Here is a 22,171-nt window from a genome sequence, read left to right as displayed (position 1 = left end):
CCAGCAACGGGTCTCGCTTGTTAGTCGAGCGATTTACCACGTGGGCTGACGGCTGGCTGAATACGCCCATCTCTGTTTTTATTTTATTTTTTTCCTTAATCAGCTGCTTACTACTACTACCACCACCACCACCATCACCACCACTACTACTACTACTACGGTGCCCCGAAGACCGAGGACGGTGCGAACCATCCAAGTTGGGAAGGAGGTCAGAATGTGGCCCCATGTCCCATACCTAGCAGTTATTCTGAGCTCTGCGTCGCTCGCTCAGGTAAGCAAGATGTCTTGGAAAGAATATCTGTGTAAGTCGCTCACTGGGGCCTAGGCCGCGGTGTTCAGCCGACGACAGGAGGTCACGAGCAGCCCAAACCTAGCCGATGGCTTTCTCGAAATTATTAGCCGCATTGGACTTGGCGCGACTGTCACCGAAACAGTTCGGCAAACCATCACGGTTGGAGGCGGCGGCGGCGGCGCGGGTCTTGGGTTGAACGGGACAGGCATAGTCACCGTAACCGTCACAGCCCCGGCATCAACCGTTACCGTTTTCCCAGGTCAAGCCAACGGGGCAGTGGACGGGGTGTCGGGTACGGGAGGAGCTCCATCTTCGGTGGTCGCCAGTGGCGGGGTTGGTGTCACGGTGATCCCCGTCCCAGAAGGGGCCCGGATAACCAGTTCGGTTGGAAACCCGCCGGCTGCTCCTTCCAGTGCCGCCGACGCGAGTTCGATCTCGTCTTCTTCTCTGGCATCGCTGCCGACGCAGGGAGGGACAACAACCGAATCGGGACAGGTCCCTCCCCCCAGCCCCTCGGACGCTTCGACGTCCTCAACCTCGCTGGCACTCTCGTCTTCTTCCCAAGTTTCCCAGACCAGCTCGGCCAGCACAAGCGTCCCTGTCGCCGGCGCCCCCGTGTCAGACGGCTCGGCCGTCGCGTCGTCGACATCACTCGCTCCTCTTCCCAGCTCCGATAGCTCGGCCGCCTCCTCGTCGACGACGACGCTCGCTCCTCTTCCCAGCTCCGATAGCTCGGCCGCCTCCTCGTCGACGACGACGCTCGCTCCTCTTCCCAGCTCGGATAGCTCGGCCGCCTCCTCCTCGGTGACGTCGCTCGCTCCTCTTCCCGGCTCGGACAGCTCGGCCGCCTCCTCGTCGACGACGACGCTCGCTCCTCTCCCCAGCTCCGATAGCTCGGCCGCCTCCTCGTCGACGACGACGCTCGCTCCTCTCCCCAGCTCCGATAGCTCGGCCACCTCCTCGGTGACGTCGCTCGCTCCTCTTCCCGGCTCCGCCAGCTCGCTGACCGATACGCTCGTGCTTCCGATCGCCACTCCTACTGTCAACTTTCCCGGCGCATTCGGGGGCATCCCCGGCCTCGTGCCGATCCAGTCTGCCGCCAATCCCCCTTCGGCCCCGACGACGCCGCCTGTTGCGAATGGTGCGGGCGCGGGCGGGGGTGCCGGCCCCACAATCAATCTCTCGGGCCTGACGCTATCGAGCCAGCTCAACCTCGGGAACCTGGTCCCGCAGGCTACGGCCTCGGTCGTGGTGGTCTAAAGCCTCGATGCGCGCGGGACAGACGAGAAATGAGAGAGTAAACCAGGAAAAAAAAAACTGGAATAGAAAAGCCGGGCCGTGCAGACTATACCCCCTTCTTCGTTTCTGATTCCATGGCCGGAGACCCTTCGTTGTTGTTGTGTTTCTGTGATATTGCCTTTGTACTTTGTGTCATATGCTCAGGGAAACGGGAAGTCGGTTTTTATTTTTTATTTTTATTTTTTTTTTATTTTTCCATTTGATATGTAGATAGCATTAGGTGGCCATCCACCATGGCCCGGTAGAACCGGCATGTCTATATATTTGAGAGCAAGACCAAGAACAAAAGCAAAGTGTCGATGGTCTCCAAAGTCATTCCGCCCACCAGCCACATCTATAGGGGTATCGCAATGCCAGTCGATCAGCGAGCCGGCCAGCCGGCCAGCCGGGCAGCGGGAAGTTGGTACAGAAACAAGAAAAGAAACGAAGAGTCGATGGTATGAGACTCGTCACGCCTTTGCCTGGGCAGCCTCCTTCCTCTGTTTCTTTGCCTGCCTTTTGCTCAGTTCACCCTGCTGGCCGCTGCCACCACCACCACCACCACCACCACCTCCTCCTCCTCCTACAGCACCTTTGCCTTCACCATTCTTCCTCTTCTGCCCTTGCTGACCTTGTTGTCCTTGCTGCTGCTGCTGCTGCTGCTGCTGCTGCTTCCCAGCCTCGGCACTCCCGCCCTCGGCCGGCTTCACAATGTCCACCACGCCGCGGAACCCGCGCCGCTTGATCCCCTCGTTCACCACCACCGCCCTGGCGCCCTCCCGGAGGGCGGCGAACCCCTTCTCCGGACCGAGGCCCCAGACGGCCAGCAGGTTGACGACGTCGGCGGGAGCGCGCAGGCCGAGGGCGCCGCGGGCCTCGCTGCTGACGACGACGCCGCGGCCCTTGGTGGCGCGGACCAGCGCCTGCAGGTTGGCGATGAAGTTGGCCCTCTCCCTGGGGCCGGGGCCCGGGCCGGCGGCGGTTCCTTCGCCATAACCACCACCAACACCGCCACCACTGCTGCTGCTGCCGGTGCTGTTGTTGTTGTTGCCCGGCAGCGCCTGGGCGTAGCAGATCTCGAAGCGGACGCCGCGCTGGACGGCGGCCATGGCGGTGCGGTGGTGCAGGTGCCAGCCGAGGTGGGACGACAGGTCGAGCGAGACGAGCGCGGGCGGGTCCGTCGTGCCCAGGCAGGCCCAGGCGAACGACTTGTCCGACGTCGGGCGCAGCGCAAGCACGTCGTAGGCGCGCGCGTAGTCGGCCAGCCGGTAGTTGGTCGTCGACGGGTCGCTTATGACCAGGGTGGCCCGGCGGAGGGTGATGGGGAGCGAGGAGGAAGAAGACGGGGAGGAGGGGGAGGAGGACGGGGAGGACGTCGTGGGTTTGGATGGTGGGGGGCGGTTTGTTGTTGTTGTTGTCGAGGCCGACGACAATGATGACGATGATGATGATGATGAGGATGATAATGGGCCGCGGCCGCCCGGGTAGGAGGGGTGTGGGGGGGTGAGCTGGGGGACCGGGTTGGTGATCGGGTTCGGTTGGGTCGGTATCGGGCCCGAGATGATGTGGTTGAGGGCGACGACATCGTAGCCTAAGGTTTTGGCGAACTTGAGGGTCCGCTCGAGGTCCGCAGCGGGTACCCCCGGGGACCAGGCAATGTTGAGGTCGTAAAGCATGATTCGGTTTTGGCAAGGTTTGGGAGAGCTTTTGGGGGGCGGGAGGGGCAAGGTTGCGGTCTGCCTGTGCTTGAACCTCGAATACGCGAAACTTTCGAGAATTCGTAGTGGGGGCCCCAAGATCGCCCGCCGCGTCTCGATTGACAGACAGCTACGGCCCCACAAGGCTGCCACCGCACCAGCTCCACTATGTAGCTCAGCAGGCTCCTTCCCATGCCAACCACTGACCTCATTTCTCGAGCCTGCTCCCTTAGATTCCCTTATTTCTTCGTCCAGGGTGCCTTAGGAAGCTGGAGCAGGTTACTGCCCAGAGATCTTGGTGATGTGACGTTCAATAACGACAACAACCTGGGCAGGACCCCCACTTTCCTGGAATCTCAGACTGTTCTGATACATAGACTCGCAGGCCGTTGGGTTTGCAGCGTAGCTCAACTTTTTGGGACCATTTGACTAGGTGTCGCAGTTGACGGTAGCACATACATCCGTGCATACTGTACCATCTAACACTTTTCCAGGACTTACTCTAGTACATAGTAGTTAACCTAGGGACGTAGTGTAGGTACTTTGTATTTCGTTGCCGCTTTAATTCCTGTCCCACTTTTTCCAAGTCTCGGCATGCTCGCTGCGGCATACCGAATGCCAAGTCCTCCTAGTATCCTCTGGTATAGCCACGCCGGTCGAGCTGCGGACAGGTCCGTTACGTATGCCACAGCTCGGTGTGCTCGGTCCATTTCTCTTTATTTCCGACCTGTACCTCTTTCCAACCCGCCATCTAGCCTCGGACATACAACCCAAACCCAACCCAAGTCGACTTGCCAGGGGGCCTTTTTGATATCCCAGTTCATACACGACCCATTCCATCCTGACCAAGCGCATCACCCCACCATCTTGAACAGCACGTCGACCGACACGTGCCTTCCGCAACCATGTGCATCATCTTCACCTGTGGCGAGCACACCTTCCGCAAAGAGGTGGAAGGCTACGAAGGGCTCGTCTGCCGATGCAACAACTGCGGCAACTACTCGGGTTCGGTAACCAAGTCGCATCCTTGGTTCACCTTTTGCTTCATTGTAAGTTGGCGCTCCCCCCCCCCCCCCCGCCCCGGGTTCGAGATGGGACCACGGGCGCGCATTCCACCACCGCAGCGCTAACTCATATTGTCGCGCCAGCCCGTGCTTCCCCTGTCGATAAAGGGCTACGAAGACGTGACGTGCCGAATCTGCCACTTTGAGCAGCCCCTCTCGCACCGTCCCGACGTCCAGGCGCTCCGCGGGCAAGGTGGGCATGGAATACACATGCAGCCTCCGCCTGGGCCACCGCAGGGATGGGGACAGCCATCGCCGAAACCAAATCAGCCGATGCAATATGGGTAGGACCGAGGTTGACAGAGGTGGACTGCGGAGGGGAAAGATATAAAGTATAAGGGTTCGGTTGCGACACGCAAACGCCTCCGGCTACGAGATACCAACCAACCAGGTCCCCTGGCGGGGCCAGGAATGTGGCGTGGGAAAAGGCGTTATGAGTTACGGTATGGCATTGACTGAAGGCTAATGTCGCTTTGGGAATTGACTAGTACATACAATGGAAAAGGGATTCGCCTGCCTGCTCGCCGTGTCCAGGTTCCATCAGAGCCTAGAGCAGGGCCGACGGGAAGAGTTGACTAAGCATCATCCATCGCAGTCAGCATACTATGAGTAGGACCGTCGTAGATTCAACCTGTGGCTGACCTGAATGCTGATCATGCAGATTTTTCGTATATGTTTTAGAGTTAAGCGTATATGCGCAATAAAGACCTGTCCGTCTCGATGTTTACCTCGAATGGGCTGGCGTCCGCTGTTTTATTGACCTGAGAGAGTGCACTTGTACATACATACGTATGCCCGTACAGAAGGTAGAATTCTCGTGTATGGACTGTATGGTATGCACGCCACGGCAAATAGCAAATACGCGTAGGTATGGGTCCCGCGTGTCCGGCTCCCATGGTCTGCACGTCAATGTATGTATCGGTACGAATCCCGATGTGGATTACGGTAACTAATCCGTTGGGTACTATGTAGTTACATGCTTCGGGTGGGGTGATGTGGAATGACGTCGCTTGGCCTTCCATAATCTGGGGAAATGGCGCCAAGGATTGTGCAACGTCAATTCGACCAACAACCCGACCACCTCCACCCTCGATCCTGTACCGAGGTGCAACCCAGTCGATACGCCGAAACGTCGACGAGCATTGCGACTGCCGATGGTATGCCCAAGGGGCGCAACAGGTAGACTCTCGAGTTCAAACCCGTCGTGACGTTCAATTGATCAGGAACGCCCAACACTTCACGACAAAGCTTAAGACCATCCAAGAACGGCTTCGTAGCAAAACTCCATCAGCATGGCCTCCTCAAAGAGAGGGCCCTCGGTCTTGGTATGTCATTTTCCGTAACAAATGGGTGCCACGCCGAATTGAGGACGGCATTCCTAATGCTCGCTAGGTGACCGACTCCCGAGACCCCCCACTGCCCCGCGGCACCAACCGCCCACGAGCGGCGACCGGCCCTGCGCGGCCGAGCACTCGCCTGATATCCGTCGACAACGTCCTTCAGTACTCGTCCGACATACCTTCGGGTCAGCCGAGGGGTCCCCCGGGACAGCGTCCGACGCGCGCCGCGGCCATGCGCCGCAACACCCAAGGCAAAGGCCTCCCGACCCTCGCCTCCGCCCGGACCGGCCAACAGAATGTCCCCTCGCGAACCACAAAAGTGAGCGAGAAGCTCGTCTTGATCCCCGAGGCTCCCCAGGACGAAGAAGCGGAGGGCGACGACGAGGAGCTGGCACGGCGGGCGTCGATACTGCGGGCCGACGACGAGGACCGGCCGCTCAAGGACGAGGAACTCGACGTGCTGAGGAAGCGGGGCGGCATCCGCGGGAAGAGCTATGCAGAGCGCCTGCCCAAGGTCCAGCGCGGGGAGAAGGTGTCGCGCTTGACAGCCTACTGCACCGCCCAGTCGTACAAGATGCAGGCGACGGCCGACTTCTTGAAGACGAAGCACGAGGCCAAGATCAAGCTGTACGACGACTGCCTCTATACCGTGTACCACCTCCCGCTCCTTCCCGGCGTCGAGGGCTACCGGCTGAGGAGTCGCCCCGTCCTCAAGACGCCGGGGACGGGCAAGACGGTTCTCGATCTCGAGATCGAGCGCAGCGAGCGCAGGGACGAGCACGAGGGTCTCTGGGACGAGTACTCTTACGGTGCCCAGGGGCTCGGCGGCAGCCCGATTGCCGGGCCGCTACTACAACATGTGGGGAGCGCTCCCGAGAACCTTGAGCCCTCGACGGGAGGAACCGGCGGCGGCGGCGGCGACGACCAAGCCCCGGGGCACGAGGGAGTCAGCAGCCCGATCAACCGGCTGGTCCCCGACGCCAAGAACTTTGGCGACATGTTCGTCTTCTCATACGGCGTGGTCGTCTTCTGGAACTTCACCGAGCGGCAGGAGAAGGACATCCTGGCCGACCTCACCTTTGCCGAGCACGAGACGGGCATCCCCCTGGTCGCGGGGCCGCTCGACGAGATGGACTTCGAGACCGAGGAGTTCCACTTCGAGTACAGCCCGGACGTCAAGCGCCCGCGCGTCTTCAACGACATGATCACGCTGCTCCCCCGCTCGGACCATATGGTCAAGCTGACCATCAGCCACGCCATCGCCCAGAGCACCAAGCTCTGCTTCTTCGAGGCGCGCATGTCCGAGACCATGCTCAACGCTCAGCACGTGCCCAAACGCCTCGCCCTCACGGGCGAGCTCAACATGACGCGGACCGAGATTGTCAAGATCCTTGGCCGCCTGTTCAAGAGCCGGGTCGATATCAACCTATGTAAGCATCTCCTTTCTTTCTTTCTTCCTTCCTTCCTTCCTTCCTTCACGAGAGTTGTAGGCCCAAGACTAACAAAAAAAAAAAAAACAACCCCCCAAGCCTCCAACATCCTCGACGTCCCTAACTTCTTCTGGGACTCGGAGCCGACCCTGCACCCGCTCTACGTCGCCGTGCGCGAGTACCTCGAGATCGACCCGCGCATCCGCGTGCTCAACGAGCGCTGCCGCGTCTTCCTCGACCTCGCCGACATCCTCGCCGACAGCATCGCCGACTCCAAGATGAGCTACATCACCTGGATCATCATCTTCCTCATCGTCATCAGCATCATCGTCACCGTCACCGAGGTCGGCCTGCGCTTCGCCATCCTGTCGAGGGAGAAGGGCAGGGAAGGAGGAGGCAGCATAGGGGTCGGCGTCGGTCCCGCGAACGGAGGTCCCGGCAACGTCATTGGCGGCGGCGACGGCGACGGCGACGAGCCCCAGCAGCAGCAGCGTGACCTGCGCTGGCTCGTGAGGGAGAACAAGAACGTGACGCTCGAGGAGCTGAGGCTGTGGAGCCGGGCGCTGAGCGAGCGCGAGAGGGCTGCCGTCTGCGGGGCGGACGTGGTGGGTAAGACGTTTGCGGGCGTCTGAAGACAAGGAGGAGGAGGACAAACAAAAGGGCATAGGATGGTGTGGAGAGTGGTTGGGGGGTTTGATTCGACCTCCTATCTATTGTACAACATTGTATCAAAAAAGGAAAAAAAAAAAAAACTCTTGTTGGTGCAATAGCGGCGCCGGGATGGTGGGTTGGAAAAAGGGGGGGGGGGGTGTTTGGAATGGACTGGCAGATGGGTTGCTTGGGCATGCCTAACTACTCTTAGACTGGTAGCGCATAGCGAGGCGTTTCTTGGGTTACGGCTGGATGGGAGGTTGGTATGTACATACATACTGTAGGGACGTCATAATTTACCTAATGGATGAGCCTACTACCAATGTACAGTACCGAGGCGAAGACGTAACCCAAGATCAACTGCGTGTCCTGTGTCGTTGGCCTTTTCATGATGCGTGTCTAGTTCCCCTCCAAATACAGAGGGTTGCATTGTCGACCGCCGGCTGTCGATGAGGTTGTCTAGACAGCAGATGGCAGCCAGGACTGGCTCATCAAAACAAAGAAAAAAAGGCACAGACCGAGACGGGTTCGAGCATCCGGTTCCAGCCAAAGAGAGCAACAGGCGCTGTATGAATGCATGAAGCGTATGCACGCAAATAAATCGAGTATACCCTGGAATGAGCACAACAATACACCTAAGCCGGAACGCCAATCCAACGACCTCTCCCACCCAAAGCGGCAGAGCGCTCAAGTGAATTGCGCGACCGAGCGCGCTGCTGTACCCGAAATAAGTGACACTGTCCGTCTGGTCCGGCTCAGTTTCTATGCATTCTCACCACCCTGACAACCAATCGCCAAAAGCAGAAACCACCCCCCATCAACCCATCAACCCATAATTACAAAACAATACAGTAGGTAAAGGAACATGCAAATGTGTCTCCGGTCTAATTAATTCCACGCCTTCCAGCTCTTGGACAGCGGGCTTCCGATCTTGGGTGCAAATTGGAGGCTCTTGCGGCGGGCCGCCATCAGCCGCATGAGAATGCGCTCGTCCTTCTCCTTGCTGAGGATGCTTTCGCCCAGCTCTACAAAGGCTGTGCGCTTCGGCGGGCAGGTGCGCAGAAGCGCCTCTTTGCGGTCGTGCTCGTCACCGTGACCGAGCGGGTCCTCGCTGTCGACGCTGCCCACGCTCGACGGGGTGGCCGAGCCCGGGCTAATGTTGGCAACGAAGCGGGCAATGGCCTCGGGCGCCGGGGTCTTGGGAACCGGTGTGAGCGCACCCCACTCGGTGTGTTCGCCTCCACCCTTATCGTCGTTGTCATCGCCGCTGTCCGAGCCATCGTGGTCGTCGTCGTCCTCATCAGAATATTTCTCCGGGGATCGAACCCACAGGGTACTGGCGCGGCGGTTGTTGGCAGGCGTATTTGGCGCGGTCTGCGAGCCGCGAGAGCTGCGCACGGGCTGTGGCACGAGCATTCCGTTGAGTTTGGCGATGGAGCGCGGCTCCATGCTCTTACGCCGACGAGCACCGCCGCGGGGGACAAGCGAGGTGTCGACGTAGTACGGGCTCTCGTCGAGCCACTGGTTCTCACGCTCGCAGCTGGGAAAACCGTTAGCACATCCGCGAACAGCAGATCGGTAGAAAAGCATTTACTCACTCCAAGACCCAGCTGACACCCACACACTGCACTAACCCACCGCTCTCGCGTACCTTTTCCAAGGTGCGCTTGCCGCCGTCTTTGTAGACTACGTGGGTGATTCCGACTCGCGAATCCGCTCCCGATTCCGACGAGTTGTTGGGGTTCCATGACCACGTCTTGACGCAACGCGCGCCCATCTGGGTCAGAAGCTCAACAAAGATACCACTGGCATCGGCACCCTCGCTGGTGTGAACATCGACAAAGACCACGGCACCTTGGAGAAGGGCAGGGTTAAGATCCCCCCGGGGCGTCCGAGCGGGTGTGCCCATCGTTGACCAGATATCTGCCTTTTGGGGCGTCACTGGCAGACTAGGGTCGGCCCTCCCATCGACCGACCGATCGTCAAGAGGGTCAACTTCGCCTCCCTTGCAAGGCGAGCACGACGGGGCCGTGGCATTCCTAGTTAACCGCTCAGTGGGTCTGGCAGCCGGAAGTCTCGAGACGCTGTAGCAACGGTTTTCTTGCCTGGGCTGAGGCGTGGATTCATCGGCGGGTTTCAGGGGCACCTTGGCAACGGTGTGCACCTCGCGACGACGAATCGTGCGCTGGGGGGTTACAGGTGGGACCGCTGACCCAGAGAGACCATTGCCTGAGGAGGCGAGCGTGGGATCAATGGGGATCGCGTTCTCGTCGCCATATTCTTGGCTGGCTTCCGAGTTTGAGTCATCGTGATCCTGGCTGCCGTGGTCGCCCTGTTCCTTTTCCATGAGAGACATCTCATTTGCTTCCGCGGCAAGCTCCATATCCTCCTCGGTAAACGAAAGGTCTTCCAGAACCGCGTCGTCGTCGTCGTCCCCCACCTCGGTGGCTGCATCTTCTTCGGCGTCCATGGTTTCAGGCCGGACGTGCATCTCATCCTCGAAAAATGTGTTCTGGGGGGCCTCAGCTGGAGCCGACACCGCTTTCGGCGTGTGATCGGCTGTTGGAGAATCGGTCGCCAGACCGGCAGGTGAACCGATCCTGAGAGGCGTCGGGCCAGCAGTCCACCCACTCAACTGCTGGGCAAGGGGTGTGAAGTCCAGGCCACCATTCTTCGGCGTCTTTTTAGCAATGCTGCGGCTGGAGGACTGCCACACCTTTGATGAATTCGCTGAACCGGGACAAGGAGTGGCGGGCAAAGCACTGAAGGCAGAAGTATACCTGCTTTGTCTCACAGGAGAGTCGTCGTCGTCGTCAGAGTCCGAATCAGCCAGGTTGCCGTAGGGATCAAGATCCTTGGCGCGCAGTCCAAACATGGGATTGATGTTCTTGGGAGACGTTGGGGGAGTGGTGCTGGCGGAGTCCGCAGCAGGGTGTTCGGCGGACGGCTGGTCCACAACCATTGGCTCTCCTTGGTCTTCCGTCCCGTCGTGCTCTTGGACATCCTCCTTGGTTTCGGCCTGATCCTCTTCTGCTTGCGCTTGGGCTGTAGCTGCTGACGCTGTCGAGGCGGGAGGAGTTAGCGTCGGGTCTGCATCCCGCGGCAAAACAGCCGACAGGCGACCAGGAAAGTCGAGTGTGGTGGGCGACTCGTGGAGTGTCTCATTGTCCGCGGATTTGTCCTCTGTCGTGCTGGGTCGTTCCTCAAGACCTTCAGATACCTCCTGAGGCGAGGGACTGGCAAGGAGAGTCGGTTTGGGGGCCGGACTCCGGTCGGTCGGCTCCTCTTCTTCAATGGTCCTGGGCAAAGGCTTGATGGGGGAGATGGGAGGCCGCTTTGCTGGAGTTGAGAGGAAGGAAAGTTTGATGGGTGTTATACCCGACCCACTGCTGCTGTCGGTCCCATGTGGATTTAGGTTGAGCGGCTGTCTCTTTGCGGGCGACTGCAGAAGCCCCGTCTTGCTCGGGACTTGGGGTGCCTTTCCCTCAGTCTTTTGCGCAGATGCAGGCACAAGACCTTCGACGCGCCTCGCCGGCGATTGGATGCTGCCTTTCCAGGGAGTCGGCGGCAAGCGCTTAGCCGGACTCGCCAACAGAAGGTTGACCTCCGTCTCGGCCTGCTTGACTTCGATCGCGTTTTCGTCGTTTTCTCCAGCAGAGACCGGCGCATGTACCGTTGTCGGCTTGGCGCTCCTGGTGGTGGGCTTGATGGGGAGCTTCTTGAACGGCCTGACCGGGATTTTCTCGTCCATACCGAGCTCATCGTCCGACTCGACGCAGTTCATCGTCAGCTGATTGACCTTCTTAGGACTCAGCGGCATTGGCTTCTCCACGTTCTCGCCCGATTCCGTATCTGGTGCTGCCTTGGTCTTGCGGCCCGACCGGGTAGCCGTAGCAGATGCTGCTTTGCGAACCGGCTTCCCGCGCAGACCGGAAGTAGTGGCGGCGGCGGCGGTGGTGGTTGTCGTGCTGGGGCCCTGCGCTGAGGTCTTGGTGGACGCCTTCCGTGCGGCCGTGGAGGTAGGCGCAACGTTCTCCTTCTCAGGTTCCTCAAATTTGACCGTCTTCTTGACAGCCGACTTGGCCACGGGCTTTGCGGTAGTCGTCACTGTTGCTGTACCTGTTGAGGACGCCGGCCTGCCACGGGACACCTTCTTGACAGGTTCAGCGGCGGCACTGGTGGATTCGTCGGCCGTCTTCCTGGTGCGGGTGACCCTGGTAGCCTTCGCCGGCTTCTCTGCGGATGGTTCCGCGGCCTTTTTCGGCCTCCCACGGGCGCGAACGGTCGTGGGAGGTGCAGGTGCAGGCGCAGGCGCAGGTTCGGGCGTGGGCTCTGCCGCGGGCTGCTCGACAACAACCTTCCTCGGACGGCCGCGACCGCGGGTGGGCTTGTCGGCAGCAGCTATGGTTATCTTCTTTGCCGGCTGCATCTCGTGCCCGTCCTCGTCGTCGTCGGAGGGGCTCTTCCTCTTGAGTGTTGCTCTCGTGGTCGCTGTGGTAGTAGCTGCGCTGCGGGCAGTCTTGGCCCTGGCAGCAGGCGTGACGACGCGGGCCGACTTTGCGGCGAGCTCAGATGTCTTTGCCGCAGAGCGCGCGCGAGTCATCCTCTTTGGCGGCGACTGCGCATCCATCGTGGCCGATTGCTGGGGTTTGCTCGGCCTTGATATTAAAGGGTAAATGAAAGGGGGGGTTGGATTCCAGGGAAGGGAAGGAACTCCTCCTTGATTCCTCCCCAGAGCTAAAAGGCCGGTAATGAGTGGTGACGGAATTGACGGTTGAAAACAAAATCGGATGGGCTTCAGTCGGTGAAGGGCTTGTTTGTGGGGATGGCAACTGCGACCTGTTGATTTACTCCCTCATCAATGCGCGTCGTTGCCTGGGAGACGAGGTACGTGCATTCGACCGGCTTCGCAACATCCAAGGGTCAGGTGCCATCGAGTGCGGAGTCTCGAGGGGTGGCGCATTATTAACGGTTGAATCCTAGGGTTAGGGTGCACTTTGGAGCACCGTAGTATCTTGGGCTCAGCAAGAGACTTGTAGTCGCACCGTTTGCAACAAGACAACTTAAAGCTCTCGAAAGTTGTATATGAGTAATGACTGTCATCTTTGCAGTATCTTTCTTGTCTGGTTATCCAGGCCAATTTTCTTACCGGAAATAACAGAGCGTGTTGCAGCGACCGAAGCTCTACTCCTCACGAACTTCGTTATTTAGAGTTTTGTGATGACCTTACGTCGAAGGTTGGATTGGACTATCCTGCTTTGAACTGATCGGTGCTTTGAGCATTACTCGCTACAGATGCGCTCTTGAACCCCAGTCATGTCTATCGATCTCAATTGGGAGACGGTCACAGGCGGCCCTGACGGGCAGGAGCTGGCAGAGCGAATCCGGGATTTCATTCACACCAAGTTTCAGTCGGTGCCGCTGCCGCGGTTCATCAAGTCGGTTACTGTACATGATTTCCAGTTCGGCACCATTCCCCCGGAGCTCGAACTTAAGGACGTCACCGACCCGCTGCCGGACTTCTACGAGGACCATGTCGACTCGGATCTGGCCTCGGACGACTCCGACGGCGAAAACAATGGCGCAGACAGGATAGCGCAGGCACAGAATGAGCGACGCCGGCGGGCAGCCGAGTCCGAGATGCTGAGCGGCGGAGGGCGCAATCTCGGCCATCTTCCACCGCACCTGATGTTCGGTGGCCCCGGCGGGCCCGGGCCAGGGCCAGGAAGCATGCGCAACGGGGACACGGGAGGAGGTCCCACGATGCGAGTCCCTACACCCGGAATCCCTGGCGGGACATCCAACCTACACTACTTCCACTCGCATCTGGCAAGCGGCCTCTCGGGGACACAGACACCCCTCGCCGCGGTAGCCGGCGCCCACCACCTGAGTACTGCAAACTGGCTCGATGGCCACGGACACAGCTCCTCGACGCCCAACCTACACCACTTTGCCAACTTCGGCGGAGCTGACACCAGTCCCCGCCGTTTCCCGGAATCGGGACACAGCCGAAACCCATCTCAGAGCTCCATCTCCGTAGCGGACTTGAGCCCAACTGTTCCAACCGGCAACAGCAACCTAGCGCCGCCCTCCTCGTCATCCAACAACAACAACAACAACGGCGGCGGCGGCGGCGGCGGCGGCGGCAGCGGTAGCGGCAGCAACAACAACCTCAGCCTCCCCTCTCTCCGCGAAAAGCACAGTGTCTCGACTCTAGCCCCAACTTCAGCGGGCGCCTCCCGCCCTCCGACCCGCGACGCGACCGGAACCCTCATGAGTTCCGCCGGCGACGACAGCACCGGCGGGGAAGCAAAACCGAATCAGCCGCAGCAGCAACAACAACAGCAGCAGCAAGAAGACCGCCAGCCGCGCCTGCGCGAGCGGCGCGTCGACGACATGCAGGCCGTCTTCCGGATCCGCTACGCCGGCGACGTCAAGCTCCTGCTGACGGCCGACATCCTGCTGGACTACCCGATGCCCAGCTTCGTCGGCATCCCCGTGCGGCTGAGCATCACCGGCCTGACCTTTGACGGCGTCGGCGTGCTGGCCAAGATCCGCAGGCGGGTGCACTTCTGCTTCCTGAGCCCCGAGGATGCCGTCGCCGCTGTCGGGAACGACGGGGAAGATCTCCCCGGGGAGGGGGAGGAACGGGAGGAAGAGGAGGTCCCGGAAGAGGAGGGAGGGAAAGAGCAGCCCACCGTCGGCGGCCCGCGGCACCGACGGGGACGGACGGCGGCGGGGTCGGGAAGCATCGGTGGTAATAGTACGAGTAGTAGTAGTAATAACCGCCGCGGTAACACAAAGCCGGGGGGTCTGTTGCAGGAGATCCGGGTCGAGAGCGAGATTGGGCAGAGGGAGAGCGGAAAGCAGAGCCTGAAGAACGTGGGCAAGGTGGAAAGATTTGTGCTGGAGCAGGTCAGGAGGATATTCGAGGAGGAGTTTGTATACCCGAGCTTTTGGACATTTTTGGTATGAGACAGCGGGGCGTTCACGTACTGGATGGGATGGGGAAACAAGAGCCAAACCAAGAGGGGATTGGGATGATACTGGTTCACGGCGGGTCGCTTGGGAAGAAGAGTTTACACGGTGTCATGAGAGGATACTCTTGAACCCTTGATACGCCGAGTTGATATCTAGCTCCAACTCCCGCGCTTGCTCCTCGCTCAACTCCTCGGTCGCCTTCATCTGGTTCAGCGTGATGAGCCACTGCACAATCTTGCCCCTGCTGTCAAAGTCCCGGTCCGTCACTTTGTTGACCGACTGGATCACGTCCGTCAGGAGCGGGTGGAGCTGGTCCTTCGCCAGCAAGCCCAGCCGGAGCGCATCGAGGAACGTGATGAAGTCCTGGGTCGCCTCCAGGATCAGGGCGCCGCTGGTGTTGCCCCCCGCGGCCGGCGCAGGGGCGGCGCCCGAGATGGCCGTTACCGCCGTCGAGGGCATGCCTACCCGTATCCGCTCTGTCGCACGGGGCACTTCGAGCTGTTATCGTTGAACCGTCAGAATCTCCTCCCTTTTTCTTGGGTGAGTCGGGATCAGCGGCGAGAAAGCGAACTCACATCCCACTCGGCCTTGAACTCCTCCAGGCCCACGAATGCCTTTGCGACCGTCTCGTCGGCGAGCAGCGACTTGTACTGCTTCAGCGCCCGCTCGCAGATCTCGGTGTATTCGGCCTCGGGGATGGCATCTTTGAGGAAGGCCTTTTCGAGCTCGTCGATCGTGACGATGATGCTGAAGATCTCGGCCAAGGAGTCTTGAAGATCGCGTTCGGCGCGTGTCTCGGCGAGCTTGACCTCCTGCATCGTTTCACATAAGGTCAGTCCAGCGGCCGGGGAAGAGGATCGATGACAAAGGCGGGGCTCTGCTGGGGGCGCGGCAGACCTCGTCGAGGTTTATGGTGGCCGACAGCGTGGAATTGGGGACATAGCTGTGCGGTGTCGGTGCATATGGCTGTCGCGGTATCATCCTGGCGATTTCGGGCTTTCGTTCCACCAGCTCATGGCGGGACGAAGGACGACGGCATAATAACCTTATGTCGCAGCAGCAGGGAGCTGATACAGCTGAGTACCACCTCTTAATAAGGGCGATAACGCAACCGGTGGGGCTCAAGCGAGGGAGGGGCAGCTGCCACTGCCAGAAATCGCTAGGCCGCTGACGGACTACTGTGTAGTTAGCGCAGAGGGAAAGCGTGCCGATAAGACCGATTGATAAGGTCCACTGGTCTTGGTATGTGTGGAAAAAAAGTTTAGGATTTCGAGGACTCTCTATCGAGGCCCCTGCCAAAGCGAATCCGCACCACCGATTGCTCAATCGGCCAGCCTCGAACTCCGCCGTTCCCACGCAGTTGTCGCCCAAGATGACGGCCGCGAAGAAGAATCTCAAGGCGACCAAGAAGTTCGAGAAGAAACATCTCAAGGGCGTCCTGGAAAAGAGAAAGGCGGTCCGGAAGATCAAGCAACGACAACAGCTCAAGGAGAAGAAGAAGGCCAAGCGCGCACAAGATGAGGAGTTCTACAAGGGGCCCGGAGGCGACGCCAATGGCGAGAACAAGGCCGCCAACAACAAGAAACCGGGTGCCAAGGCTAGCGAGATGAGCGTCGACGAATTCTTCAAGGGCGGCTTCGAGATCCTCGACACCAAAACCAAAGACAAGACCAAGTCGGCTGCAAAGCTCGGGAAGCGCAAGCGTGGGGAGGCCGATGCGCGGGAGGACGATTCGGAAGGCAGCGGGAGCGAACCCGAGATCTCGGACTTCGAGGAGCCCGTGGTTAGCGACAGCGAATCCGACGACGATGACGCTAGCGACGAAGGCGACCTGGGTATGTCCAAGAGCGCCATGGAAGCGCTCGCCGAGAAGGATCCAGAGTTCTACAAGTTCCTGAAAGAGAACGATCCGGAGGCGCTGGATTTCGACGAGAACGCAGATCTTGCCGAGGTCGATGACCTCAGCGGCAGCGAAGACGAGGACGAACAGCCCAAGAAGAAGCAGAAGAAAGACAAGAAGGCCGCCAAGGAGCAGCAAGAAAAGGACGACAGAGAGCTTACCCAAGCCATGATTGCCAAGTGGAAAGCCTCAATCCAGGCGACGCATTCTCTCAGAGCCGCTCGGCAGGTCGTCATTGGCTTCCGCTGCGCAGCCCACCTGAACGAGAGCGACGAGGAGAACCGGCAACGTTACACCATCACGAGCCCAGACGTGTTTCATGACATCGTCGTCCTCGCGCTCAGGGGGATCCCCGAGGTCCTGCAGCACCACGTCCCGGTCAAGGAATCCGCCGCGGGCAAGGTGTACGTCCAGACGGAGGGAAAGAAATTCAAGGCGCTGTCGATGCTCATCAAGAGCTTTGCCGCCTCCGTCATCCGGTTGCTGGGTACGCTGTCCGACGAAGCGACCCTCAAGCTCACGTTATCGGCACTTCAGCCACTGCTACCATACCTGCTCTCGTCCAGGAAATTGTTGAAGCTCCTGATCAAGACGGTCGTTGCCTTCTGGTCCCAGTCTGCAAGCACCGATGCCACCAGGATAACGGCTTTCCTGGTAATCCGTCGTCTAGTCGTGATCGGCGACAAGGCCGCCAGAGAGGTTGTCCTCAAGGCCACCTACCAGGGCCTGGTACAGGGCAGCCGCCTGACCAACGCCAATACCATCCAGGGTATCAACCTCATGAAGAACTCGGCCGCCGAACTGTGGGGTCTCGACCAGACCCTGGGCTACACAACCGCCTTCACCTCGATCCGCCAGCTCGCCATCCACCTCCGCAACAGCATCATCAACAACAAGAACGACTCGTACCGCGCCGTCTACAACTGGCAGTACGTCCACTCGCTCGACTTCTGGTCGTGCGTCCTCTCCGAGCACTGCAGCCCTCTCAGACAAGCCGAGGCCGGCAAGGAGAGCCAGCTCAAGCTGCTCATCTACCCGCTCGTCCAGGTGACGCTCGGCGCGATGCGCCTCGTCCCCACGGCGCTCTACTTCCCGCTCCGCTTCCAGCTGATCCGCTCCCTCCTCCGGCTCTCGCGCGCGACCGACACGTACATCCCGCTGGCCTCGGCCCTGCTCGAGGTGCTCAACTCGGCCGAGATGAAGAAGCCGGCCAAGGCGTCGACGCTCAAGCCGCTCGACTTCTCCGTCGCCTACAAGGCGCCCAAGTCGTACCTGCGCACGCGCGTCTACCAGGACGGCGTCGCCGAGCAGGTCGTCGAGCTGCTCGCCGAGTTCTTCGTCCTCTGGTCGCGCAGCATCGCCTTCCCCGAGTTCTCCCTCCCCGTCGTCATCAGCATCAAGCGCTGGCTCAAGGAGGGCCGCAAGCCCGGCAGGGGCAACAGGAACGGCAAGGTGGCGTCCGGCCTGGTGCTGCTCGTGCAGAAGCTCGAGGCCAACGCCCGGTTCGTCGAGGAGAGGCGGGCGCGGGTCGACTTCGCCCCCAAGGACCGCGCGCAGGTCGACGCGTTCCTCAAGGATTTCGAGTGGGAGCGCACCCCGCTCGGCGCCTACGTCGTCTCGCAGAGGAAGCTGAGGGCGGAGCGGCAGAGGCTGGTCGAGGAGGCCAGGAGGGAGGAGGAGAAGAAGCGGAAGGAGGAGGAGAGGGAGGCGTTGGAAGGCGGTGATGGCGACGGTGGGGAGAGTGGGGATGAGAGTGCCGAGGAAGAAGAAGAGGATGAGGACATTGATGGGGCCGAGTCGGAGGATGAGGGAAAGGAAGAAGAGGACGAAAGCGAAGAGGAGGAGGAGGAGTCCGAAGAAGAAGAAGAAGAAGAAGAGAAAGAAGCGGAAGAGGATTAAATACCTGTCGCCGTCTCACCAGCAATTTGGCGAACCTTATAAGGAGCGCATCTGCGCATGTTTGCTTGCGTGACTCTTCAGGAACAAAACCGAAATTACAATTGTTCGCTGGGCGCACCATTCTTTTCTATTATTATTATTATTATTAGACCCAAAACGGGGGTATCTGATTTACTCTGCTTTCCAACGCTCCTTGAAGCGCCCTTCTCTCTCACCTCCAATTCGGATCTTCCTCGAGAGGGGTCGGATCACAATATTCAAGGCCATCGTCGTTATCCACCATCTTGATTCCCATCCCACCTTCCTCGTCACTGCCGTCGTCGTCTTCAATACCGTCTACCGCGCTCTGGCTGTGCGATGTTGGAAGGTGATGCGCCGACATCTGCGATGCGGGCACCGCGGGGGCAGAAGAAGCGGAGGACGCCGCAGGGCCGGGCGGGACGTAGGCTTGCAGAGACCGGTCGGGCACCTGGGGCATCATGAACAACTTTGTGTTGGGAAGTTCCCGAGGCGCGTACTCTGGCGGGTCTGGGCTCTGCCGGGCGGCAGCGGGTTGCGGTGTGGGTGTGGGCATGGAAGGGGACGGTATTGCCGCCGTGCGTTGAGCGGGCCCGCCGGAACTGTTCGGCGACTCGAGGTCTAGGAGGTCCCGGCCGGCCGCGACGGCGGACGGTCCCGCCCCTGTTGCTGCCGTCCGCTGCTCGTTGCGTTGGGCGAATTGCGGCTGGGAGCCTGGCGTGCGGTTCTGAAACCGTGGTGGAGCGGGCTGAACCTCTTCGGGAGGGGCCGTGATGTTCAAACCGTCGAGATCGATGAGATTCGCGTTCTCCTTGTCCGGGTAGGTGAGTTTGATAGCATCCTCGTCTTCCTCAATGGGAGCCGATGCGCCCTTGACGACGGGAATACCGCATCTGGCGAGGATCTTGGCGATGAGCTTGGCGTACCGCATGTGTCTTTGGACTTCTTCAGTCAGGTTGAGGTTTTCGACCCCCTCGATGTCCTTGATCTCCTGTAGTCCGGCAACGCCGAGCTGAATGGATGTTGCACGATAGAGGAAGGCGAGCAGGTAGTCATTCTCCGAGTAGACGTTGAACAACTTGCCTGACACTACGGTGCGCATCATTTGCCAGTGTTGTCTGTTCGAGGGGACGGGGGCACCGATGAAGACGACCGAGTCGACCACGCCAAAGGCGCGGCGCGCGGCCAAGGACCGGAGGCATGAGTAGATGACGCGCGCCCCCAGAGAGTAACCAATCAGGGTGACTGGGCGCTCGCCCTGGACCTTGTTGATCAGAGCATCGGCCAGAATCTCGCCCGCCTTCTCCGACCTGTTCTTGGCGAGGCTGAAGGGGTTGTCGACGGTGGAGGCCATGGACAGCATGTAGGCAGGCCACAGGGCCGACCATAGGGTGGCCAAGACGGTTCTCTTGAGGACCTCAACCTTGACCGCGTTCCAGGCGTAGGAAGAGACGAGTTCCCGCAGAGACTTGCCCAGCCCAAGGAGGCTCTTCATCTCGTACCGTAGAGCGAACGCCCCCGAGTCGTCACCGAGAGCGCGCCACGGCTTGGCCACATCATCTTCCGTACCCAGCCATCCGTTGATGCCGATGGTAACCCGGAGGCGTCTGTCGTTTTGGCTACTGCCGCGGGTGCCCCACTCGTCTTTCAGGGGAATGAAGCGGAAGTCGTCGACTTCCCTGGCATATCGGTCCACCATCTCGCCCTAAAGCCGGACGGTTAGCGTGAGCCCGCCCGTGCGTGATGTCGACCGCGGCTTACCGTCATTCTCGCGCCGAAGGCACTGAACAGCGTGCCAACCAGTGCTCCGTTCATCCAAAAGATGCCCAAGAAGGAGGCAACCCCGCCGAGTCCTACAGACCCCATGATTCCGCCGATCGCCCCAGCGACGACGGGAGCGGCCAGGCCACCGGTGACACCGATCAGCGCGGCGCCGGCCACGGAGGCCAGGCCGACCTTCCAGTACCGGCTCGCCTGGTTCTGTTGCTTCCGCTTCTCGGCCTCGGCCTCGGCAGACATGGTCCGCTGCTGCCTCTCCGCCTCGGCCGAGCGCTCGACCAGAGACACCGCGATCTCGACCTCCTCGGCGTTCAGGACGGCCAAGGGCAGCTCCAGCGCCGAGGTGAGATACACGGCCAGGGCCCTCGAGTGGGCCGAGTAATGGCCCGTCGACAGCAGCACCAGCAAGACGCAGCTCAGCGCCTCCTTGCGGTCCTCTTCCGGGATCGTCACCAGGCGGGTCGGGATGGGGTGCCAGTGCGACTGCAGGCGGGCCACGGCGTCGCCAGTGTTCTCTTCCTGTTCCTCCGTCTGCCCTCTTCCGCCCTCGGTCTTGGCCCCGTCCCCCCGGTCATCCTCGGGCCACGCATCCCAAGAACCTAACAGGTCCACCCTTCGGGTGTCAGTGGAAGAGCCGGTATTATTTTTCTGCTCCTGTTGCTGCCGCTGCTGCCGCTGCTGCGCGGCGATTCGTTCGGTCCGCTTGCGGCGTTCCTCGACAATGGAGGCGTCGTCCGGGGTCGAGAGCAGCTCCTTCAGCTTGGCCAGGACATCCTTGCGCCAACCGTCAAAGTGCTCGACTGCGGCGGCGCGCAGGCGCACGAGGGCCGGGTTGGGAGGAGCGGCATCGTTTGCTCCCGCTGTGCCAGCGGGAATGATGATACTGTTATCGGCGGACGGGTCGACGAGCAGCGGAGCGGCTCCCTGGTGGCCTCCTCCTGCCGGCTCGTTAAAGTCGAGCTGCGAGCGCATAAAGGCCGTGATCTCGACCAGCAGCGTGTATAGGGCCTTGCGCCGGGCGGGATTGAGGACCGTGAGCACCTGGCGCGGCTCGCTAGCGAGGGGCGCCATGGTGCTTTTTGGGCCTTACTTTCTTCTTCCCCTCCTCCTCCTGGTGTCTGGGTATCCACAAAAAGACTCCTCGTTGTTTCTTCTTTTTCTTCTTCTACTTCTTCTTCTACTTCTTTGTTGCCGGGAGGAGTAAATGGGCTGTTCGACCCCTCGGGGTCAAGTGTCTCTTTTGCATTTCAGAAGGATTATTTCGATTCTGCTCCTTGCTGGGAGTCGCGGTAGGCAGTAGCTGCAGGCGCAGGATGGTGGGTTGCAGCAAGCGCCAAGACTCATCAGCCTACTCCGTATGCTTTCCCTTCCCTTGACATTGAGCGTTAACCGGATATCGCAAAACTAACTAGCGGACCGAAGTTAAGCAGATGAGGGGTTTACCTGGTGATGCCGGCTTTCTGCTGCATTCCCAAGAGGGTGACTTCGCCTGGAGCTCCCCGGCTTGCTTTTTACTACGCAATCCACGATGATGATATATATAGTATGTATATTTGTAGGTCTGAGAAGAGCGTTGCGGCCAACGTTGAAAGTTGAAAGCGGAATGACGGGAGGAGTGGGGCGGTGCGCCAATCAAGAGAATTCGACGGAGATGGGCTTGTTGCCTGAGGTTGAACTTGTCCAAATACAAGGCAGATTTGCAAGCCCGAGTCGGTGGATCGTGGAACGGAAAGATCTGTTTGGCTGGCTGCCAGTCCCATAATCGGGGCAACGGTTCGATTGGGGCCAATGAATCGAATCATCAGCGCGGTCTCGGCAGGCAGCGACCAGTTTCCTGGTTCT

General features: G+C 60.0%; 9 protein-coding genes across 9 annotated transcripts; 4 read left to right on the top strand and 5 right to left on the bottom strand.

The window, feature by feature from the left end:
- Positions 1-284: 284 nt before the first annotated feature.
- MYCTH_2294406 (uncharacterized protein) lies at positions 285-1,684 on the bottom strand. The gene has a single exon (XM_003658485.1). The coding sequence runs from the start codon at positions 1,360-1,362 to the stop codon at positions 553-555; it is 810 nt and encodes a 269-aa protein (XP_003658533.1). The 5' UTR covers positions 1,363-1,684; the 3' UTR covers positions 285-552.
- Position 1,685: 1 nt separating this feature from the next.
- MYCTH_2294405 (uncharacterized protein) lies at positions 1,686-3,450 on the bottom strand. Its single transcript, XM_003658484.1, has one exon. The coding sequence runs from the start codon at positions 3,244-3,246 to the stop codon at positions 2,041-2,043; it is 1,206 nt and encodes a 401-aa protein (XP_003658532.1). The 5' UTR covers positions 3,247-3,450; the 3' UTR covers positions 1,686-2,040.
- A 580-nt stretch (positions 3,451-4,030) lies between these two features.
- MYCTH_2087238 (uncharacterized protein) lies at positions 4,031-4,905 on the top strand. Its single transcript, XM_003658483.1, has 2 exons — positions 4,031-4,316; positions 4,416-4,905. Exons 1-2 carry the CDS (start codon positions 4,173-4,175, stop codon positions 4,617-4,619), a joined length of 348 nt encoding a protein of 115 aa, XP_003658531.1. The 5' UTR covers positions 4,031-4,172; the 3' UTR covers positions 4,620-4,905.
- Positions 4,906-5,405: 500 nt separating this feature from the next.
- On the top strand, positions 5,406-7,895 carry MYCTH_2294401 (uncharacterized protein). Its single transcript, XM_003658482.1, has 3 exons — positions 5,406-5,656; positions 5,724-7,101; positions 7,201-7,895. Exons 1-3 carry the CDS (start codon positions 5,624-5,626, stop codon positions 7,731-7,733), a joined length of 1,944 nt encoding a protein of 647 aa, XP_003658530.1. The 5' UTR covers positions 5,406-5,623; the 3' UTR covers positions 7,734-7,895.
- A 693-nt stretch (positions 7,896-8,588) lies between these two features.
- MYCTH_2294400 (uncharacterized protein) lies at positions 8,589-12,563 on the bottom strand. The gene is made up of 2 exons (XM_003658481.1): positions 9,351-12,563; positions 8,589-9,292 (listed from the first exon to the last, which is right to left on the bottom strand). The coding sequence occupies exons 1-2, from the start codon at positions 12,380-12,382 to the stop codon at positions 8,641-8,643; spliced, it is 3,684 nt and encodes a 1,227-aa protein (XP_003658529.1). The 5' UTR covers positions 12,383-12,563; the 3' UTR covers positions 8,589-8,640.
- A 384-nt stretch (positions 12,564-12,947) lies between these two features.
- MYCTH_2294398 (uncharacterized protein) lies at positions 12,948-14,784 on the top strand. Its single transcript, XM_003658480.1, has one exon. The coding sequence runs from the start codon at positions 13,069-13,071 to the stop codon at positions 14,725-14,727; it is 1,659 nt and encodes a 552-aa protein (XP_003658528.1). The 5' UTR covers positions 12,948-13,068; the 3' UTR covers positions 14,728-14,784.
- On the bottom strand, positions 14,785-15,877 carry MYCTH_2294394 (uncharacterized protein). Its single transcript, XM_003658479.1, has 3 exons — positions 15,631-15,877; positions 15,309-15,545; positions 14,785-15,231 (listed from the first exon to the last, which is right to left on the bottom strand). The coding sequence occupies exons 1-3, from the start codon at positions 15,712-15,714 to the stop codon at positions 14,842-14,844; spliced, it is 711 nt and encodes a 236-aa protein (XP_003658527.1). The 5' UTR covers positions 15,715-15,877; the 3' UTR covers positions 14,785-14,841.
- Positions 15,878-15,956: 79 nt separating this feature from the next.
- On the top strand, positions 15,957-18,638 carry MYCTH_2294392 (uncharacterized protein). The gene has a single exon (XM_003658478.1). It carries the CDS (start codon positions 16,106-16,108, stop codon positions 18,530-18,532), a length of 2,427 nt encoding a protein of 808 aa, XP_003658526.1. The 5' UTR covers positions 15,957-16,105; the 3' UTR covers positions 18,533-18,638.
- MYCTH_2294390 (uncharacterized protein) lies at positions 18,638-21,488 on the bottom strand. Its single transcript, XM_003658477.1, has 2 exons — positions 20,312-21,488; positions 18,638-20,255 (listed from the first exon to the last, which is right to left on the bottom strand). Exons 1-2 carry the CDS (start codon positions 21,398-21,400, stop codon positions 18,744-18,746), a joined length of 2,601 nt encoding a protein of 866 aa, XP_003658525.1. The 5' UTR covers positions 21,401-21,488; the 3' UTR covers positions 18,638-18,743.
- Positions 21,489-22,171: the final 683 nt, after the last annotated feature.

This window comes from Thermothelomyces thermophilus, chromosome 1 (assembly GCF_000226095.1).
Source record: "Thermothelomyces thermophilus ATCC 42464 chromosome 1, complete sequence".
In the NCBI taxonomy this organism is placed as follows: Eukaryota; Fungi; Ascomycota; class Sordariomycetes; order Sordariales; family Chaetomiaceae; genus Thermothelomyces; species Thermothelomyces thermophilus.
This window is presented reverse-complemented; position numbering and strand designations above follow the sequence as displayed.

What these genes read in the sequence shown, in the direction of transcription:
- MYCTH_2294390 (XM_003658477.1), bottom strand. Translation starts at nt 21,400, where the DNA reads ATGGCGCCCCTCGCTAGCGAGCCGCGCCAGGTGCTCACGGTCCTCAAT. An exon ending in CCTTCGGCGCGAGAATGACG is followed by an intron (nt 20,256 to 20,311) that starts GTAAGCCGCGGT and finishes GTCCGGCTTTAG; the next exon opens with GGCGAGATGGTGGACCGATA.
- MYCTH_2294401 (XM_003658482.1), top strand. Translation starts at nt 5,624, where the DNA reads ATGGCCTCCTCAAAGAGAGGGCCCTCGGTCTTG. An exon ending in AGAGAGGGCCCTCGGTCTTG is followed by an intron (nt 5,657 to 5,723) that starts GTATGTCATTTT and finishes AATGCTCGCTAG; the next exon opens with GTGACCGACTCCCGAGACCC. An exon ending in CCGGGTCGATATCAACCTAT is followed by an intron (nt 7,102 to 7,200) that starts GTAAGCATCTCC and finishes CAACCCCCCAAG; the next exon opens with CCTCCAACATCCTCGACGTC.
- MYCTH_2294400 (XM_003658481.1), bottom strand. Translation starts at nt 12,382, where the DNA reads ATGGATGCGCAGTCGCCGCCAAAGAGGATGACTCGCGCGCGCTCTGCG. An exon ending in GGTGTCAGCTGGGTCTTGGA is followed by an intron (nt 9,293 to 9,350) that starts GTGAGTAAATGC and finishes CGGTTTTCCCAG; the next exon opens with CTGCGAGCGTGAGAACCAGT.
- MYCTH_2294398 (XM_003658480.1), top strand. Translation starts at nt 13,069, where the DNA reads ATGTCTATCGATCTCAATTGGGAGACGGTCACAGGCGGCCCTGACGGG.
- MYCTH_2294394 (XM_003658479.1), bottom strand. Translation starts at nt 15,714, where the DNA reads ATGATACCGCGACAGCCATATGCACCGACACCGCACAGCTATGTCCCC. An exon ending in CCACCATAAACCTCGACGAG is followed by an intron (nt 15,546 to 15,630) that starts GTCTGCCGCGCC and finishes GAAACGATGCAG; the next exon opens with GAGGTCAAGCTCGCCGAGAC. An exon ending in AGTTCAAGGCCGAGTGGGAT is followed by an intron (nt 15,232 to 15,308) that starts GTGAGTTCGCTT and finishes CAACGATAACAG; the next exon opens with CTCGAAGTGCCCCGTGCGAC.
- MYCTH_2087238 (XM_003658483.1), top strand. Translation starts at nt 4,173, where the DNA reads ATGTGCATCATCTTCACCTGTGGCGAGCACACCTTCCGCAAAGAGGTG. An exon ending in GGTTCACCTTTTGCTTCATT is followed by an intron (nt 4,317 to 4,415) that starts GTAAGTTGGCGC and finishes TTGTCGCGCCAG; the next exon opens with CCCGTGCTTCCCCTGTCGAT.
- MYCTH_2294406 (XM_003658485.1), bottom strand. Translation starts at nt 1,362, where the DNA reads ATGCCCCCGAATGCGCCGGGAAAGTTGACAGTAGGAGTGGCGATCGGA.
- MYCTH_2294392 (XM_003658478.1), top strand. Translation starts at nt 16,106, where the DNA reads ATGACGGCCGCGAAGAAGAATCTCAAGGCGACCAAGAAGTTCGAGAAG.
- MYCTH_2294405 (XM_003658484.1), bottom strand. Translation starts at nt 3,246, where the DNA reads ATGCTTTACGACCTCAACATTGCCTGGTCCCCGGGGGTACCCGCTGCG.